General features: G+C 40.2%; 3 protein-coding genes across 4 annotated transcripts; 1 reads left to right on the forward strand and 2 right to left on the reverse strand.

The window, feature by feature from the left end:
* Positions 1–24: 24 nt before the first annotated feature.
* Positions 25–8,151, reverse strand: LOC143128749 (GTPase IMAP family member 8-like). 2 transcript variants are annotated; one of them, XM_076289870.1, is made up of 6 exons: positions 6,501–8,151; positions 4,839–5,522; positions 2,613–3,383; positions 2,315–2,443; positions 1,826–1,975; positions 25–1,589 (listed from the first exon to the last, which is right to left on the reverse strand). In XM_076289870.1, the coding sequence occupies exons 1-6, from the start codon at positions 6,526–6,528 to the stop codon at positions 1,459–1,461; spliced, it is 1,893 nt and encodes a 630-aa protein (XP_076145985.1). In that variant the 5' UTR covers positions 6,529–8,151; the 3' UTR covers positions 25–1,458. The 2 variants fall into 2 exon arrangements, with proteins under 2 accessions (XP_076145985.1, XP_076145984.1); XM_076289869.1 differs by having other exon boundaries at positions 1,811–1,975; positions 6,501–8,150.
* A 104-nt stretch (positions 8,152–8,255) lies between these two features.
* Positions 8,256–18,835, reverse strand: LOC143128775 (GTPase IMAP family member 8-like). Its single transcript, XM_076289871.1, has 6 exons — positions 18,637–18,835; positions 16,400–17,095; positions 15,330–16,088; positions 15,031–15,117; positions 13,034–13,183; positions 8,256–9,291 (listed from the first exon to the last, which is right to left on the reverse strand). Exons 1-6 carry the CDS (start codon positions 18,659–18,661, stop codon positions 9,254–9,256), a joined length of 1,755 nt encoding a protein of 584 aa, XP_076145986.1. The 5' UTR covers positions 18,662–18,835; the 3' UTR covers positions 8,256–9,253.
* LOC143128791 (uncharacterized) lies at positions 9,298–11,095 on the forward strand. Its single transcript, XM_076289872.1, has 3 exons — positions 9,298–10,247; positions 10,537–10,707; positions 10,906–11,095. Exons 1-3 carry the CDS (start codon positions 9,995–9,997, stop codon positions 11,091–11,093), a joined length of 612 nt encoding a protein of 203 aa, XP_076145987.1. The 5' UTR covers positions 9,298–9,994; the 3' UTR covers positions 11,094–11,095.
* Positions 18,836–19,846: the final 1,011 nt, after the last annotated feature.

Below are 19,846 nucleotides of genomic sequence, written 5' to 3' on the forward strand. Positions count from 1 at the left end.
TATTCACAGTCTGGAACAGTTCACTAGCTCTTCCCCAGGTCGGCAGACTACCTGGCCAATCAGCAATGAGAGGGGATGACCCTATAGATTCAAATCTGAAAGGGGCTATGGTAAATGGTAGGAGAAACGCCTGCAAACATCAAAAATTGCAGTCAGAAGAATGTGTACATTTATTTACAGCAAAGATGGGCTTGCATTGTTTCCTGGCTACCAATGCTGTTTTTTGTCAGTTTGTGTATGCAAAGGATGAAGTCACATCAGGAATCCCTGATCAATGTGATTGGATAAGTTGGACAAATGATTTCAAAGTTAATGCTATGTTTATGCCCGTCACCATGCTAGCGTTGTAAATGATTCCCGATCCTATAGTGGCCGGACTATATTCACTTTGTGAATATGACTTGCCAGGCTAGTGTTGATGCACAACACTTTCAGAAATGGTTACTTTAATGGCCTTCCAGTGTGTCCAATATGCAGGTCAGGCAACTTTTATGCCCAACTCTTGATATTTAGTTATGCAATGTACCTTTCTGTTTTTGTCATGTGCCTTGTTCTCTGCCCTTATCCTTCCTTGGTCTGTGCTTCCTGTCTTTGTTTAGTTCCCCAACACTCTCAGAGGTAAACTGTTTTGTATGATTGCCCTGTTTATCTTAACAGTCAATTTGTCTTTCTTTTAATTGGTCTCTGCCTTGACGTGAGTACCATCTGAGATGAGATTGTCTCACCTTAATGTCTTTTCGTGACGTTTGTGAGTACCACCTGAGTTGTTGTGTGTGTTGCCTCTGTGTTTTTGATTTGATTGGGCCCTTGTTTTACTGTGAGTTGGGCATATCCTGACATCTAATTTTGTTTCTCAATTTCATATTGTTCATATTCATATTTCCCAACAACTTCACATTTTTACAGAATTGTACTCAAAGAACACATACAACATTTTTTTTTAAATTTTTCTCAAGCTCCAAGTTCAAGGCAGTTTTCCCTTTTCCTTATCAGTGTATTCTGTAACTTGATCCTCATATACAGACAGAAAGTTTCACTGCAAACACTTAGGCTACAAGCTACCTCAGACCTGTGTAGGTGTTTGCTGCCGTGTAGTGGTGTTATTTCACACTCAGCACCAGTCACCATGTGGATATCTCCAAAGAGCTAATAAAGAATGACGAATTATAGTGGAGTCCATATGAAGTGTACTAAGTTGTACATTATACAAACATAACATTTCAAATATAAAATATATACTGTATTTTCACAAATGTTTGGAAAAATAAAGTTTGCAAACCCTTCTTGAAGAAACCATTGCTACGGTAAAATTACAATTACAATAGCTAAGGTAGAATTACAATTACAACAGAATTACAAACAATAGCTTTTCTGCGGATAGGCTTATATCATACCATTTTTGGTACATCAACATCCATATAATTTGCTAGTATTGAATAATGTGCTAGGTCCTTATCCCTAACATGAATCAATTTCCTCTGTGTCAAAGTCCTCAAATGACCCATGTCCTGATGTTCCATGATGCATCCACATGACGACCTTTCTAAATGAGCGGTGAAGGTCAAGCACATCAGTTTCAGACAACATACCTGCAGGGATTCAATCATACAATAACCACTGTCACGCTTGCCATTATAACATGTTTAAACTTTAAAATGTATAAATACTTATATCAAATACAATATACATAACTGGAATTTCAAAGATTTGGAATTGGACAAGGCTTACAGCTCGCAGGACAATACCTACAGTATGGACAATAAGTATGCATAAACCATGCTGAAACTTGTGATGTACTGTGCAGTCTAACCAGATTGTCTTCGACCTGATAATTGGTGCTGGAATCGTCCTGTGATAGCCGATTCTCTTCTCCCCCACTCCCTTTCCAACATCTCTTTCATTCTCTCCAACATCTCTTTCATTCTCTCCATCTGGCCTGCATGGTCCTCATGGGTCTGCTCTTGGTCTTCATGCCCTATTTAGTGACAAGAGTATCATTTTCCCTCATAGCAAAAGAGACATATTCATTGTTTGCAACAACTGAATTCAATAAGCACAAATAATTTTAGACAGAGCCCTTTTCCTTTGGGGAAACAGCTGAAAACTAAACATCTGACATGATGACCAACAATAGGACATTTTAAAGTAAACTGTCAAAGAAATTGGCACCTTCTATCAACCCCAATTGTTGTTCTGCAAGCACATCTCAAGAGAAAACATTTAAAAATAAAGAATTTGTACATGCCATTTATGAGTATAATTATTAGTAGAGGCGATACGTAAAAGTCAAACGTGTTAAAGGTGAGTATAATACCCATGGTAGCATTAATAATGCCAGATATGTTGATGGAGGATTTAGACTCAGGTGGGCTCTGTGGACTGATCCACTTTCCTGAGTTGATTTCTTCCAAAGTATTCTCAGAGGGCGGGTGATCGTCTCTGACTGATAAAAAAAATAAAATATAACCATATTTATACCAATTGCAGTTTATTTCTTATTGTAGTGCTTATGATAATATAAATTGATATTGTTTAAATCAGTTACAGCAACAGTAGTTAGAGTTCACTATAACTTCACTGAAGGGGAAGAAGAATCCAAGACCAAAACTCACAATCTAAGGGATCAATCAAACTTTTTGTCATCTTTAAGGTAGTTTCAGTCGAGATTTTCCCAATCTCCTCCTCTAATTCTCTATCCAGTTTCTGCCATTTTTGATCCAAGAAATGTACCATCTCTTTTGGTACTTCCATCAGAGTTTCAGCAGTCTTTTTATCTACAGGTTTTTGTGCTCCAAGCTCTGGCCTAAACAAACAGATACCGGCCATCATTTCCTCAATCTTCTTCAACAGCTCCATGACTTGATCTTCTTTGTCATACCAACTCAGGACATGATATCTGTTCCCACATTTCTCCACAAGCCACCGCAGTGGTTCCCCTTCACTCTCAATGTGCTCCTCAATGGTTGTGTCCCCTAGCACGTCCCCACATGTGAACAGCACCATGGTGTGTCTCCAGATATCATCACCAAACATCTTCATGTTGTCTTCAGTGATCTTCCTCTGTTCCTCCAGGAAAGTTGTGTCTACTGGAACAGCTAGAAGAATGGCATGAGGAGATTTGGAATCAAGTGTCAGCCCTCTCTGTAACTCTGTCTTCAACCATTCTGGAGTGTATTCAACAGGTATGTACTTCCACCAGCCAGGGGTGTCCACCACAGAGACTCGTTTTCCAGCAACTTTTCCAGATGTTCTCTCAGACTGATATGTTCTAGTTATCACGGCATCTTCCACTTGGCCCAAAATGGTATTCTTTGCAGATGTTTTCCCGGAGAACAACCACCCCAACAGAAGAATCTTCAGTTCTGGTAGTGAGGGTATGCTCTCTGATTGAACAGATTTGGAATTGTGACATCATCAGACCTCAATTGTGGATCAAAAATACTTTTTTCATACATGCTTTACTGTGATGTATTAAAGCAGGGGTCTCAAACTACCGGCCTGCGGGCCAAATCCGGCCCGCGCCCGGCCCAATTCCGGCCCGCGGCCTATTTTAAAATAATAATGTAGCCTAATTCGGCCCTTGAGGATATTTTTAATTGCGACAAACAACAACACTGATTAAAATAGACGATACATCTAAGTACGGTGACAAATCTCATTTGTACTCTCCTCCACTAGTTGCTAGACATCCAGAGCTTGATTCAAGCCCAAAATCGCTGCACAAAGTTTTCAGGAAATACAGTGTATTAGCCTACACGCGAGAAACATGAAGACGTGCATTTGTTTGTAATGACGCGGAAGCGATGCAGACCATAGTTTTGCACAAATTGAAGCAGAAATAGGCCTACACCAAATGTTGAAAAAACTTTTACGTGTGATGAAGTCTTGGGTAGGCTATGCTATTCACCTATTCTGATTCTGAAGGAGAATATCTGCCCTTTGGAGATTATATTATGATCGATCGTCCATTGACAGTGATAGTCACGGTGCGTCTGTGAATGGAGGTGCGTCTTTGCGTACGACGGTGTCCACTAAGCATACCATGCTTATTTCGACCCTTTGCCCAAAATAGCTCGAGGAGGCAGTGGTAATCGTGATGATAGTGTCCGTAATGGACGTGGTACAGACAGCTCTGAGGAACTACAAAGTCACCCGCGATAGGAACTGATTTGACCAGGCTACTTTATTGTAGACCTATAATAACGGTTTGTGGAACAGGCTAATAGTTTACTATTGTTACATCTTAGGCCTACTGTTTTCCGGTTAATTTGTTATTTGGGTAATATGACAAAAAGAAAGTAAACCTGCTCAAATATGTTCAACATCCAGTATTTACTGAAAGGTGCATCATTTGAGGTGCTTACCATCCAGTGTCAAATTATATGGGTAAATTTACCCCCTTCATAAACTTTTGTTTATACTCAAAGATTTTTACATTTACAGTAGGACTTTATCTCTGACCACTTTCAAGCCATGGCCTTTTGAAATTTTGATATGCCAGGTTTAAATAAGTTATGAGAGGAACATATTTTTATTTGGTGTGAAACACACACTTACCTGATTTTATGCTTTTTTGTTTCTTTTCATAATTTGTATTTATATTTATTTTATCATTATTTTATAGATAGATAAAAAAGACTTGCAATTTGTGTTTGCATTATTGTACTGTTTTACAGTATTATTCTTTAACATTGACGCGGCCATCCAATCAGATGACGTTGGCAGAAGTGGCCCCCAGCTCATTTGAGTTTGAGACCCCTGTATTAAAGTAAGTAATAAGAAGATTTCATTCTGACAATTCCTTCTCTAGTTTTGCTTTGTGCGAATAAGCCACTCACCGTATTTCTGTAGTATTTCTCTTTGGTCCTGAACCTTCTGCCGTCTCTGCTGTGCTCTCTCCCTGTAGGTGTTCCTCTTCTCTTCAACTTCCCTCAATATTTTCTCATCAAGCTCAAAGTAGCTGTTCCTAGTCCTTGCTAGAATATCAATTTGCTCCAGTAGCTCACTCACTTTATTACAACCTTCTCTACTGTCAGTGTTAAACATGTGACACCTGTTCCCACATTTCTCGTTCAGCCATGTCAAAGCCTCTTCCTCACTCTCAGTATGATGCTCTATGCTTTTACTCTCCAGATATTCTCCACAGGTGAACACCACTATGGTGTGGTCCCAAACTTTCTCCCCAAAGAGGCCCAAGTGCTCCTCTATAGACTTCCTGTTCTTCTCATTAAATGGGACATCGATACCAATGGCCAGAATGAAAGCATGGGGTCCTGGTCGACACATAGACACACTCAGCATAATCTTATGCTTGATAACCACTGCTGTGTCAGTTGAAGGAAAATACCCCACCCAGCTTGGGGTATCAATGAAGGTGAGTTTTCTGCCACCAACCCGCCCCTCTCTCTTCACACAGTCACCCGTCTTTTTTCCTGACTCATACTCTGTCCTCTGACCAAGCACAGTGGTTATTACAGATGTCTTTGCTGACTCAATTGGTCCTAAGACCACCACTTGAAGATCTGAAGAAGAGAAGAAAAGTCACTGTATTTAGAAATTAGTTAAAAAGAAAACGGGCCCTATTTTAACGATCTAAAACGCATGGCCATTAGTGAGAGTATAGGCTACATGCATCTGCACTCGTTTAAGTGAAAATAAATTCACTGTGGTGTCATAGTTAACGACAAAACAGTTATACACAGTTAATTACTTTCACTATTGACTGACAATGGGCATTGAAAACATAGCCTGAAAAAAGCAAGACTTATCCCAATAATGTTCGAATGACTGAATAAAAAAGGACATTTATCTTGCAGAGGAACTGCCTACATCTCGTTACAGTGCATCTTCAGCTGTGCTTCATATGCGCCTTTCGCTATAGACCAGGTTTTTTTTGGTCAGTGGTGTAATGCTTTTTAGATGGTGTAAGATAGCGATTTTTTGATCATGCACCAGACCACACCTTATGTCGTTAATTGCCACACCCCTGGGCGCATTGTTTAATAAAATTGAAGTGTAAAATTGAAGCTTTGCGTCGGGATAATACAGTAATATGCTTTGCGCCTGGTTTTGTGTCACGAAAATAGGGCCCAATGGCATTGAGTTTCAATGAATGCTCATAAACTGGTCAGTCTACATTTTCAATACGTCATCACGTCATCAAAAAAACAAGGAGGGAAACAAGATCCTACAAAATGATAACCAAAACTGTTGTGTGATTTACTGTGCAATTTACGCTACTCTTTGTGTTTTATGTGCACTTTGGTGTGCTCCCAAACTTTCTCCCCAAAGAGGCCTAAGTGCTCCTCTATAGACTTCCTGTTCTTCTCATTAAATGGGACATCGATACCAATGGCCAGAATGAAAGCATGGGGTCCTGGTGGACACATAGACACACTCAGCACACTCAGCCTGTAATATGCATACATTTGACATGACAATACTGACTTCTTGTGTTTACATTGTTACATGTGCAATAGTCATTGTTTCATTTTTTTTACCTTGTTGGTTGAGATGTTCTCCTGACATGGTGATCTTCTATTCAACATTTATTTCTCCCTCTGTTCAGCACATCCAATTTGTCACCAGGATCAATGTTCAATGTTACACTCTAACAAGTAGGCAGTTGACCCATGGACTTCTAACTTTCAGCTCTTTCAAATTTGTGTCGCTGATGTGTGTGTAAATGTGAAGCAAAAGGCAACAGCCTAAACAGGTTTAGTAATGATCAACTGGAATGAGTGCTGGAGCTGTACCAGAAAGGCATCACATGATGCCAAATGTGTGTATGAAAAACAGCATGAACGTCTAAACAAGGTTGGAACAGACAATGTTTATTTTTCATGAGACTGATGTCAGTGTGCCTGGTGTTAGATAAGAGTGGACAGTTTCAGCAGCCTCAAATCATGTAAACCAGGTAGACTGCATGAAATACACAATGACAAAACATGATTTATTAATGTTTTCAAAAATGGAGATATAGCGTTTTGGAACCAAACTCTTCATATAATGCCTCTATGGTTGGAACTACTGTGTTCGAATGGCGGAATAGTGAATTGTGACACAGGTGGGATACTTTGTTAATGCTTTCAACAAACAGGTGTTAAAACTTAGTTGTTTGAGCACAAGTTGTGTCGTACAATGTGGTACATTGTTGTACTGTACATTGCCATTGTTGTTTGCCCTTATCAGGCCTTTGTCGTCTTACACATGGCATGTGCAGCAGTCACTTCAGCCATCACATTCAACACATTTTCATCTCTCTACATTTGATGCTGAACTGCTGCAACCAGTAAAATCCAGACTTAATTATTTTGGTGGTCAGCTGGCCTGACATGCAGAAGTGTCGGACTGGGGGTAAAACCACTACTGTTTATAGGGGCCGAAGGGGAGAGAGGGCCCTTGAAAAGTCTGAAATAGTTTTTATTTTACCTGGGTTAAGGAACATGGGGGCCCATCAGGACTGCCTATGCAGGGCCCCAGGATCTTGTGCTACACCCATGCTGACATGGTCTGACATGTTACACACCCTTCTTGAGAAGCCAGATCAAAGGCATGACAAGCGTGTCATTTTTACTTTCACGTTGTTTCGGTCCAATGGTTTCACTGTTTTACAGACTTGATTAGCGTTAGGTAAAGAAAACATTTTGATTCATATGGATTGTATGTGTCCTAAGATTAAATGCTTTATTTCCAATCTAGCACTGTGTCTCTTGATCAAAACCTTTCTAATAATAATATGTTGGACTCATATCCCATGCTTTGATATTGCAAGACATAAATTCAGTTCTTACAGCTTCCCCTTTCCTTTCTCAGTGTATTTGTTTTCTGTAAACCAATACACGCATGCAGAGAGAAGCTTGTAAGAGCCTAGCAGTTTAGATGTTGGTTGCCATCTGGTGGTCTTATTTTGCACTCATCAAGCATCGTATAGACATTTCCAAGGGGCCAAGAAAGACAGAATCATACTGACATTTGATATATCAAAGAACATGAACAGAAAATGTAATCTCTTGTTGAATCTTTCCCAAGCTCAAAGTTCAAGCAGTTTTCCCTTTCCTATTCCGTAACTTAATCCACATATACAGAGAGAAGATTTTACTGAAAACACATAAATAAGCAACCTCAGACTTGTTTGTGTGTGTTTGCATCCATCTAGTGCATGGTCTTATTTCACATTAACCAGTCACCATGTGGATATCTAATAAAGAATGATGAATTCCAATGGAGTCCGTATGAAAAGTGATTTCAGCTGATTATTTTTCAGAATGATTATTTTATTCATAAAGTTGCAATTTAAATATTCCTATTTCCCATTGCCTGTGTTTTACAGAACATAAATGAAACATATACACATATTTGTTAGGTGTTGTTGAAAGAAAGATAGACTTTTTTCAGTGGTTGCTGAGTTCTTCCACTGTAAATAAACACTCAGGTTAAAACAATCATACACATAGGATTGGATGAACAGATTATAACAAATATTGTAAAGATAAATTACCCATATGGCCTACAAAAAAGCGCTCTGATGAAGGCAAAACTATGGGAACGAGTATAAATCAACACTTTTAGAAGTTTAAAGCAATTAGAAGTTTACTCATTGGCGCTTTAGAAAGCAAAGCATAGGGTATTGTATGCTGACAGCATATAGATTCCCTTAAATACAACAGCTAGTCTAAGCTTTTTACCTCTCACAGGTTTTCACCTCTGATTGGATGAGAGGCATTCCAAGACTCATAATGAATGGAAATAACTCGGGGGTAGCTGCGGCCTGTGGCCAAGCCATAGCCGTACTGTAGGTAGGGTCTATATCCTTTCCTAGCCCCGACTCTCACTCGTGCCACGTTGCTTAAACAGTAGTATTTACACATGGCACACAGAAAATGATAACGGAAATTCACATTGACATTTGCACAGGCGAAAACCACTTGTAAATTTGCCATAAAATGAACATTAGGCAGCACACTGCATTATGGATGACATATCACACACACACACACACACACACACACACACACACACACACAGACACATACACACACACACACACACACACACACACACACACACACACACACACATCATAGGGGTGCACAACGCCCCTTACAAAATATAAAATTACATAATACACAGTACATATAATCATCTCATGTGTGAATGTGCTATTCATTTTTCTCATGGTCAAGATCTTCATCAATGTCATGTCCAGAGGTGCCATCAAATCATCTGAAGATATGTTTTTGGGAGTTCACGCTCATGATTGATCACTCTCATCAGATTCAGATGATAGACCTTGGGTGTCAAACAGACAAGAAATGGAGAAAAATGGTAACACTTTACTTGACAGTATTGACATAAGAGTGACATGACACTGTCATGAACACATCACACTGTCATGACACATGAACCCTAACCCTAATCCTAACCTCTAACCCTAATCCTAACCTCTAACCCTAATCCTAACTCCAACTGTAACCTTAAACCTAACCCTAACTTGTAATGACAAAAACAGAATGACACTTAATGACAGGAGCATTGTCACTCTTATGTCGATACTGTCAAGTAAAGTGTAACCGAAATACTTTGAGCAAAAACAATAGTTTAGTCTGGAACAGTCTTTAAACCAGTTGTAGCTCTGGGGCCTCATTACAGAAAGAATCCTAACTGCTCATCCTAACTTAAGTTAGGAAACCAAAGATAGGACAAATCCTAACTTCCTATTACAGAAGCAGTGCCTAACATTATGTCCGTTTCTTATCTTATCTGTGGCTTCCTATCTTATCTTTATTTATGAAATCCTAAATGTTCTATCAATCTGATTTTTCGACGGCTATCAACAGTTTATGTCTTTTTCTGCACTTAAAATGTGCTCGAGACTGATAGAACGCATAACTGTACCGACAAATGAGCCTAAACGTTAACGTTAAAGCTATAACCAGAGACGGTTGATAAAGCGGTGGAAGACAGGAAAACTGTATTGTTCGGAAAATTTTCAATGACCGTAACGGCGCAGTCTAAAGACAGACACTGGAAAGAGGTGGCGGACTCTGTCTCAACGGTTTGTGGGATGCTGAGGACGGTGGAGAGTACTAAGAAAAAGTGGTCTTCTCTAGCAAGTGATGCTAAGATCAGGGGGGTCTTACAAAGGAGGGACCAAGCAAAGACGGGGGCTGGTTTGCCCGAAGTGAAGCCCCTAACCTCACTGGAGGAGAAGATCCTGGCCGTCATGGGTCAAGTTTACACCGAAGGTAAGTTGATTTCAGCACTAGCTTCCATCGCAAATTAGCCAGCTGCTAGTGCTACGATGTAACGATGATAATCTAAAATGTAGCAGCGTAGCAGCTACCTGCTAGTGCCAGCGCTATCGATAACTGGCTTGGAGGAGTGGCTACATAGTAACCCTAGAATAGGGCCACCAGAAGCTACATGTTACTTGTGTCGAACCAGACAAAATACAGTCTATGTAGGCCTATGTAGACCGCAAAAGAAAAGCCAACGCTGACAACTCCCTAACGTGAAATCATTTGTGTATCATAGGCATTGCAACCGGCACGGAGGTGGGACTGGATGAGCTGTGTGAGCAGAAAAGTGGCGAGGTGTGTCAGTCGACATCGTCTGACCCTGAGTCGAGAAGGGTCATATTAACGCTGATGGATTCAGAGTGTGACACTATGAATCTGCCACCAGCAATGGTGATCCCATCACCTGGTAAGTCGAATTCAACGTTGATGGTAATTTAAAATAAATAGGCTATGAGGTGCATTTTCACAATGATGCTGTCTCAACTGTAGGCTACTCCTTAAGAACAGTTGAGGTATATAATGTCCCGTTTAGTCTATGCGGTTCACTGAAAGGTGCCTATAGGTTCTGAATCTAAGATTCACAGTTTTTGATTCTTCTCTACAGCTAAAAAGAAGAAGCACATAGGCCTACAAGAGGAGCTTCTGGAGTTGGAGAAGGAGAAGCTGTGGGTAATGAGAGAAAAGGTCAATATTGATAAGGAGAGACTGCAATTGGAAAAAGAAAAATTCGAATTCATGAAGGAGTATGTAAAAAATCGAGGGAACAACATTGTTGATCTCTTTGAACTATAAAAAAAGCACACTTATTTACATTTATTTATTTAATATTGTCAAAAATAAATATTTTAAATCAAAACTGCAATGTTTTGTCTTTAATTATCTTGTAAAATAATGTGCAATTAAGTTGTTTCTGGCGGTTCTGCCAGTCTGTGCACCATCATGTAGGCCTATGCCATCATGGCCTTCCTCCTCATCTTCAACCGGGATGTTTTCAGGGTCCGGGAGATTAGCCATCCTGCATATGTTGTGCAGCACAGCAGTGGCCTTTACAAACATCACCACTCTCTCAGGGGAATACTGAAGATATCCCCCACTCTTATCATGGCATCTCCATCTACAACAACATAAATTAACCAGCAGTGCACCAATTAACCAGTTAGTTTGTATTGCCATCATGGTAACATGCTTTACTTTTTGGTATGATGTTATAGTCCATATTAATATTAAATAATATTAAACTTATACATTTGCTACATTGCTTTTGAAATGTATAGTTTAACACTAGCTTCTTCTTCAGGGTTACTACACACTCCTTATCTACACTATTGAATGCAACAAAGCAGTATGTCTCACCTTCCTTTCCATATACCATAAAGCCTCTCCTGACGGCTACGGCACCTTTGTGTGCCACATTATACTTCCTCTCTGCCTCTGTCTGCTCATTCATGACTGGTGTCATTAGGTAGGGTTTCAAGGGGTATCCCGAGTCTCCCAAAAGCCATCCACTTGCCCTGCCCTCACTCAGGTAAGCATTGATATCACTGTAAATGGGCACATTTCATATTTTAAATAGTATTTGAGTGGAGCCTATAATGAAGTCTGTAAAACAATAATTTATGTTAGTGTCAAGGACCTACCTGGTGTTGAATATGAATGAATCGTGGATGGATCCAGGCCACTTTGCCAACAAATGCCGTATAACCATATTTTGGTCCCCTATGGCCTGAACGTTAATGGCATGGTATCCTTTACGGCACACGTATGCCGGCTCACTTGGGCCACTTGGAGCTTTGATTGGAAAAAGTGACCCATCTATAAGCCCAATTACCCCTGGCATTCCACTCTGTTGTAAAAACTCCTCCTTTATCCGCAGAAGCTCTTCTCCACGCGGAAACTGAATATAATTTGGTGCCAGATTGCAGATGGCTTTGGTGACTTCCATGAGGTTGCGTGAAATACACGGCTGTGACACCGAAGACAGGCTTGCAACCTCAGTCTGGAAGTCACCCTTGGCAAAAAAACGCAGAGCATTTGTTACCTGCACAAGCACTGGCAAGGCTCCATGTCTCCTTGTAGGCCTCTCCAGAACTGGAAGTAGTTCTTCCACCAAATTCAAAATTAAATGTCTTGGCAGACGATAAAATGAAATTAAAACACGGTCCGGAAAATGTAACACATCATTATGCGGTCTAAGTAGCCTTTCTGCCATTACATTTCTGTTAATGTGTTCATCTTCATTGTCAAAGATACCTACAAGCAGTGCTGCTGCCATATTTTTTTCAGTTAGTGACAGTTATTTTGATTTAGGACAGGGTGAATGGCAACCTAACTTAGGCATCCTAAGTTAGGAATTTCCTAACTTAGTATGATTCTGTAATGGCTAAATTCCTATCTTAAGATAAGATAGGATCTCATCCTAAGTTAAGTTAGGAAACCTGCTTCTGTAATACCAAAACCCCTAAATGCCTTCCTAACTTAAGTTAGGATAGGATTTCAGAGTTAGGAAGTTTCTGTAATGAGGCCCCTGCTCTAGCCAACACTTAGAATGTGATTGTGTGGGTGACATTTTTGTGTGTTTTTCTTTTTCTACAGACAGCAAACATTAATATTTATTACCATACCATAAACTCAACACAAAACTAAGAAACATGAAACAAACACCAAAGGACGATTAACGGTTATCAAACACCACAGGAGGAATAATGGTCATCACCAGCTGTGTGTGGACTCACCCGCGGGCGTGTGTTGCTCTGACAGGATTTCGTGAAGCCGCTCCCTGACCACCACTTCCTGTCGGCCCCACTCGCGCTCCAGCATCTCCCTCACCCTCTCCAGCGCCTCCCCTTCAGCCTGCTCAGACAGGTCAGCTGGCCCCTCTCCTTCTGCCATGGAGCATACAGAGCATGTAAGGGATAATGTATAGAACGCCGGTAATTATCGGAACATAAGTCCCGACAGGGCGAACAGGACCCCGACGCGCAGGGAGGGGACTTATGTTCCGATAATTACCGGCGTTCTATACATTATCCCGCTTATTACACGGCTACTTGCCAAAACGAAATAATAAACTCCCCACGATATGACTTTAGCCTACATAACCTAGTCTATATGGCATACAGAGCATGTATTCAGTAAAGGTCAGCCAGGCAGCTACAGTGCTACACTCCTTCATGCCCCCAGAGTGACAGAACTTTTTTTTTTACTACTTTATTTAAATATAGTGCTTTCATTTACAATCCAATCATTATGAAAAGTCTTCTTCTACTGCACTACCATTTAACATTTTTACATTTTGCCCCTTCAGAGTGACAAAACTGAGAACAAAACTCTGTGACCTCGAGAAACAGAGATCTATGAGAAAAATCGCCAAAATTCTCCTTCAAGGCCCATCCACAACAACGGTGAAGATAACGATAAAGGCAAAAAGAACAGTTTTAAGTAAGCTTTCGGTCTAGCTAGCTAATATAAACGACATCGTCCACACCACCCTATACGGTCAAAATAGCAACATGACGAATTATATTGTCTGGGATAACTTTCAGAGCAATTCTGAAAGCTGGCAGCCAATGGAAATCCATAACATTTTTGACATCACATTCTTAAACTTGAGGGCCCCCTTGGTCAGTGTGGTCGCTCGTTGCAGTGTTCTTTATAGCAGTGTTTCCCAAAGTCTGGGTCGCGACCCACGGGTGGGTCGCAGGAGATTTTATTTGGGTCGCCAGCACAGTTTATGTTGTGTTATAGGCCTGATACCATTTGTCATTTGATACCAGCAAAGCTAACAGTTTTCTATTAGGATGTAGTTTGTTAACTACCACAGTCACGGTTTTGTCATAAAAGCTCATGAACATGGCGCATGAAACTGGGGGACGAACGCATCGCAGAGGGGGTGCCAGAGCATGGATATCTACCTCTCAAAAATGAAACCTAAGGCCATTCAATTTGCATGTAGATAGTTTCGATTGTAGATGCAATCTTTAAAGTTAATAGCAACCTCCTCACATTCTTATTTCTGATTTAAAATACACAACAGTGCATTATATTAGGCTACAATTTAAATGGACATTTTAAACACTTCATTCATTTCATTTTCTACCTCGCTAACTCCAAAGGCGCATCCTTCCGGCTATTGCGCAAAAGCCTCTTGTTCTGATATAACGACTAATATAATATAATGCAACAATACAATATAACGACTTGAGTTATTTGCTGTTTGCATCGGAATTGACGTCCACAGTGTTATGGACCCATTTGTCTGCAACGCAACGTAGCCTACAACATTTTTTTTTTAGAAATACAGGAACAGCTTATGCTGACGAATGACGACTGCGCAACATGCGAGAATTTCCCCAAACTCTCGGATGCACATTAAAACGTATCTTTTCAGTAGTCATTTCCAACTTTTCACGCTGATGGTGCTCAAAATGCAACACAGCCGTGTTCAAAGCAGGATCTATCTATGTAGATCTTATAGCAATGTACAGTATGGTTGGGGAAGGCATAGAAAAGTTGGAGAACCTGTGGCCTAAAACAATATTGGTGGTTGCAGGGTAGATTTGAAGTGAAATGGGTCGCGATGGTCTGTCATTTTTAAAAAGTCCCCAGAAAAAAAGTTTGGGAAACACTGCTTTATAGTTATCCTTACTGGTGGGAACAGGCATCTATAATAAGGCAAAGTATTCAGATCATCACTTGGAAAGGATTGGGTTGAAATAGCATGTGATCTCACCTGAGACGGGGTGATTTATGGTCAGTGGGCTGATGCACTTTGTGGACAACCTTTCATTCCCACTGGTATCAGTGAATGGCTCATTTTCTGATTGGAACAATGAAAACATTCCATAATTTATCATAATTTGATATAAAAAGTATCATTCACAAGGCCTAAGCAAAACACAATTAGGCCAATATTTCTATTTTATGTTGTTGATAATTGTTTTAGTAATTAATTTGTTGGATTTTTAATTCATTTTTTAATCAACATTACCATTCTGACTAGATACAGTAAGTCAGAAAATCATAACTCACGGTCAGGAAAATCATCTATGCTTCTATTTCCCTCCAGGACAAGGGTTTGGCTGCAAATGCTTTTGATGGTCTCTTCCATTTGTTTGTCCATCCTGTTCCATTCCTGGTCCAAGAATCGCACAACCTCTGCATTTGTTTCATCTGGTTCTTCAGCCATCTCCTCGACTTCTGGTGTTTGAGACTCTTCGTGGAGACTGAACATGCTGTTTGTAGCCACCATCTCCTCAACCTTCTCCAGCAGCTCTGTGACCTGTGAGCTTTCCCCGCCTTGGTCTTTGCCCAAGACGTGATATCTGTTTCCACACTTCTCCACCAGCCACTGCAATGGTGCTCCTTCATACTCAATGTGCTCCTCAATGCTTGTGTCTCCCAGCAGATCACCACATGTGAACAGCACCATGGTATGTCTCCAGACATGCTCGCCAAATATCTTCATGTTGTCTTCTGTGATCTTCCTCTGTTCCTCAAGGAAGGTAGTATCTGCTGGAACGGCAAGAAGAATGGCGTGGGGATTCTTACCGTCAAGCGTCACACTCCTACGTAGCTCCGTCTTCATCCACTCTTGAGTGAACTGGCCAGAGAAGTACTTCCACCAGCCAGGGGTGTCCACCACACTGACCAGACGCCCCGCCACTATTCCTGATTTTCTATTTGTCTGGATGGTTCTTCTCCAGCCTATGTTCTCCTTTAGGTTTAGGATGATGTTTCTAGCCATGGTCTTTCTAGAGCACACCCAGCCTAGCAGAAGAATTTGGATCTCTAACGTCAACAACAGAAATGAAAAAAAACAAATCACAAAATGAGTGGAAACTAGAAATGAAAGAGAAAAAGAAACAACTTACAACAAACATATGTCTGTCCTTTTAAAAAACATCATGGAAGGATTAATATCTATGCCCTTTGACATCAATATTCAAACAGCACCCAGTTAAGTGTTTCAGGTGCACATTGGCAATGCCAGACTTCATTTTTCATTTTTCAGAATGAGTTTGAAAATGTTATTTTAAGGTAAAAGAACTGCATTGTGTTGCTTTAACAAAGTTGTGAGTGGTTAAACAATAGCCACTCACCAGGTTTACTTCCTTCCCGTTGCCTGGCAACTATAAGACGCCGGGACCTGGCTTTCTCCTCGTTGGCTTTCTTCTTCTCCTCAATTTCCTTTAACACCTTCTCATCGAGTTGAAAATAACCCCCGTGATTTTTCGCTACCACACCCTCTATCTTTTCCAGCAGTTGGGAAATCTGCTTAGAATCATGGTTAAGGACACAATATCGGTTACCACATTTCCTCACTAGCCATCTCAAGGTCTCTCCCCCACTCTCAATGTACTGGTCAAGGCTTTCATCTACCAGTGCCTCCATGGTTTCTGCTCCCAGCACATCTCTTATGATAGTGAAGACCACTATTGTACGTTCCCAGATGCTCTCCCCAAAGAGACTCAAATGTTCCTCGATGGCTCTTCTGTTGTTCTCAGTGAAGGGGTTGTCGATCTTGACTGTTAAGATAAAAGCATGAGGTCCTGGTGGACATTTGCAGACACTCAGCATAAGCTTCCGCTTCTTAAACTCTGCAGTGTCAATTAACGAAAAGTTCCTCCACCAGCCTGGGGTATCGACTAGAATGAGTTTTCTGCCTCTGACCTCCCCCTCTTTCCTCACACAGTTAACTGTTCTTTTCCCCAAATCGGACCCTGTATGACCAAGTAAGGTGTTTATCACAGATGTCTTTCCAGACTCAATTGAACCCAGCATCACCACTCGCAGTTCTGAAAAATAATTCAAAAATATATTTTTTTTATTATATATATATTCCAGTTATCTTAATGTCACATTTAAATTAAAAAATGGCCATACTGTACATGCAGCAAGAAAATGTTGAACTTCAACATGTTTATGTTGATGATAAATTAATGTTATCATCATAACAACAATTGTTACAGTTAAGAGATAGCGGTACAAGAGGTTTCATGGGATCTTAGCATATTTGTGTCATTCCAATACATTTGTTTTACAGTATTTGTATTTAATTTGTATTTTTTTTAGTTCAAGTTCAATTATCTGGGGCTCTGTTGTTGATAGGTTTCAGGTTTCAACAGGTTTGACAGGTTGTCTGTGTGCATTTCCAAGTATGTCATCAAAACAAGTGTGGAGTAAAAATAGATTACACATCATGGTAGCAACATTGCCTGGCCACTATTAACAGCTTCCTGTCAGTTTGTGATGTTAATCAAGAGACCATGACTGAATGAAAAAAAGACAAATGGCATTGTTTTCTACCTTATACATTGATGATTGATTAGTTAAGATAAACATAAGGGAAACAGCATCAGCACTTTATGTATATGCTTTAAATAATATTACAAACAGGGGCTTGAACGCACCATTGCCTCTGCAACGGCACTCTCCAATGGGATTGCATGTATTTGATACCCAACACAGAGCAAATGTTGACATTATGTCAAACGAGTTTTTCTTCACACTCTTAACTCTTAAAAATCTTATAGCCACTCTGTGCTGGTTCAACAATAGCATAGCTTTTTGTAACAGACATAAAACACTGAGTTTATATAACAAATAATCTTAGGTAATATTAAAAACATATTGCATCTATAAACAGTATTTTTTTTCTACTACACTGTCCATGAAGTATTATACATCCAGTAATATTGGTTCCTTTTTTATTAGTATCTAAATGTCAGTATGCAAACAGATATTCCAGACTACCCACAATTTCCCGCATATTAACTGAGGTTTACAGAGATTATGCAAAATCTTCAGCTATGACGTTAAAGAGGGCTATACATGGGAATGCTCTTTTTCTTCATTCCTCTCAATCTGATTCTGAATCATTGGGATATTGGGCACTGCAGTAATACACGGGTGCGATTAATACATGTTTTTGTTTTATTAATTAGCATAAAACACTGTCCTGCAGTGTATAGCCTGTGCAATGCAGCGAATACACCAGAAATGACCCTATTTATCAAATTCAGCAGTGCAGCATTACATACTTAAATGTTTGTTGTGCATTCCCCAATCATTTCATTCTAGTCACAAAAACATCATATCATACTTTCCGTATAGTACCGACTGACGTACAAGGCATTGCTATAGAGACAGTCCGTTGGCATCCCATTGTTCCAATCCAAGTATTATGTAAGTATTAAGTATAACTATGATGCTTTCTTCATTACTTGGTATTATTGTTTTAAATAATTATCAATAGTTATTCCATCAGATACAGATACACTGTACATTCATTAACTTCATCTTGTTACACAGAAAATCATATTTGCATATAACTTACCTTCTTGACTGGGTTGTTGTGACATTCTATTCTTGTGATTCACTGCTAATCCTGCACCTGTTCAGATCACCTGCTTATTTTTCAAAAGATCCGAACTAACACTCAGTATTCCAGCACTTACCAGTGCAACACAGATGTCTTCATGACTGTGACACGGGAATCTGAGTCTAACTGAGATAACATCTACAAAATGGACACCCAGATTTCCGAAGTCTGGCCAGGGGCCAAATGGAGAACTTTTCTCTGATGTCACAACACAGGACTGACAGTTTACAGAAACAGCAACCCCCATAGGCTCTTGGTAGGCTAAAGGGGAGGAAACTGGCCACCCTGCCGGCTGTGAAGGTGAAGCCAGTCCGCACATGGTGCATGTACCCGTGTGCAGGCACGTGCACATGCACATATAGACATCAAAGAGGTCTTGAGCCCCTGCCCTTTTTCATCCAGGAGATAAAGTGCCCTTTTTTCTGGAGTGAAAAAAAAAACATGCCAATGCAAATTGCTGTTTGCACACAGCTTCCATGTCAAACATATTGATTGAACTAAAAACCTAAATATGAGGTCGGGAGTTTGTTGCCTTCGATGCCCTCTCTACCTCCCTCCACGTCTCTTGCGCAATGCTGAGCACACTCAGTCATAGCCAGACTTCATGATGGGCAGACAGGCAGCCCCTCTCAGCACCCAGCCCAATTGTGGGGTTTCTTGCCTTGTGTGGAGGTGAGTGGTGATGAACGGGTGACTAAAGTAGGCTACCTAGGTTACAGCTGACTTGCCAAACGAAAACAAATGTAGCGTAGTGAACTTGATTCTTGCTGAAATACCCTAAAGTACGAGCTACAATCCAATAGCTGAAACGTTAGTTCCCTCTCTCACACATTGAACTTGCATGAAATTTAATCATATTTACACAAAGCTCTGCACACCAATTACTCTCTGTGAAATGTCTCACAAACTCTTCACTCAACACATAGCATACCGTATTACAATAAACAGCAGACCTTACCGAATGTGAGGATATAAAGCATACCTCTGTACAATAAGCGTTTCCTGAGTAATCTAGTTTTGAAATGGCAACAAATGTCTAGAGCACCTTTAAACATTAACTTCATTATCCTTACCCAATAACTAGGCCTATTCATTTTTATTAGTTCGTTCTTTGCCAATACATCAATATATGATATAGACAGCCCTGCCTTACACGTGAATGGGG

The sequence above is a fragment of the Alosa pseudoharengus genome, unplaced genomic scaffold, assembly GCF_046254945.1.
Source record: "Alosa pseudoharengus isolate Yale_2024_CS ecotype anadromous, Long Island Sound unplaced genomic scaffold, YU_APseudo_1.1 YU_APseudo_1.1_scf_1, whole genome shotgun sequence".
In the NCBI taxonomy this organism is placed as follows: domain Eukaryota; kingdom Metazoa; phylum Chordata; class Actinopteri; order Clupeiformes; family Clupeidae; genus Alosa; species Alosa pseudoharengus.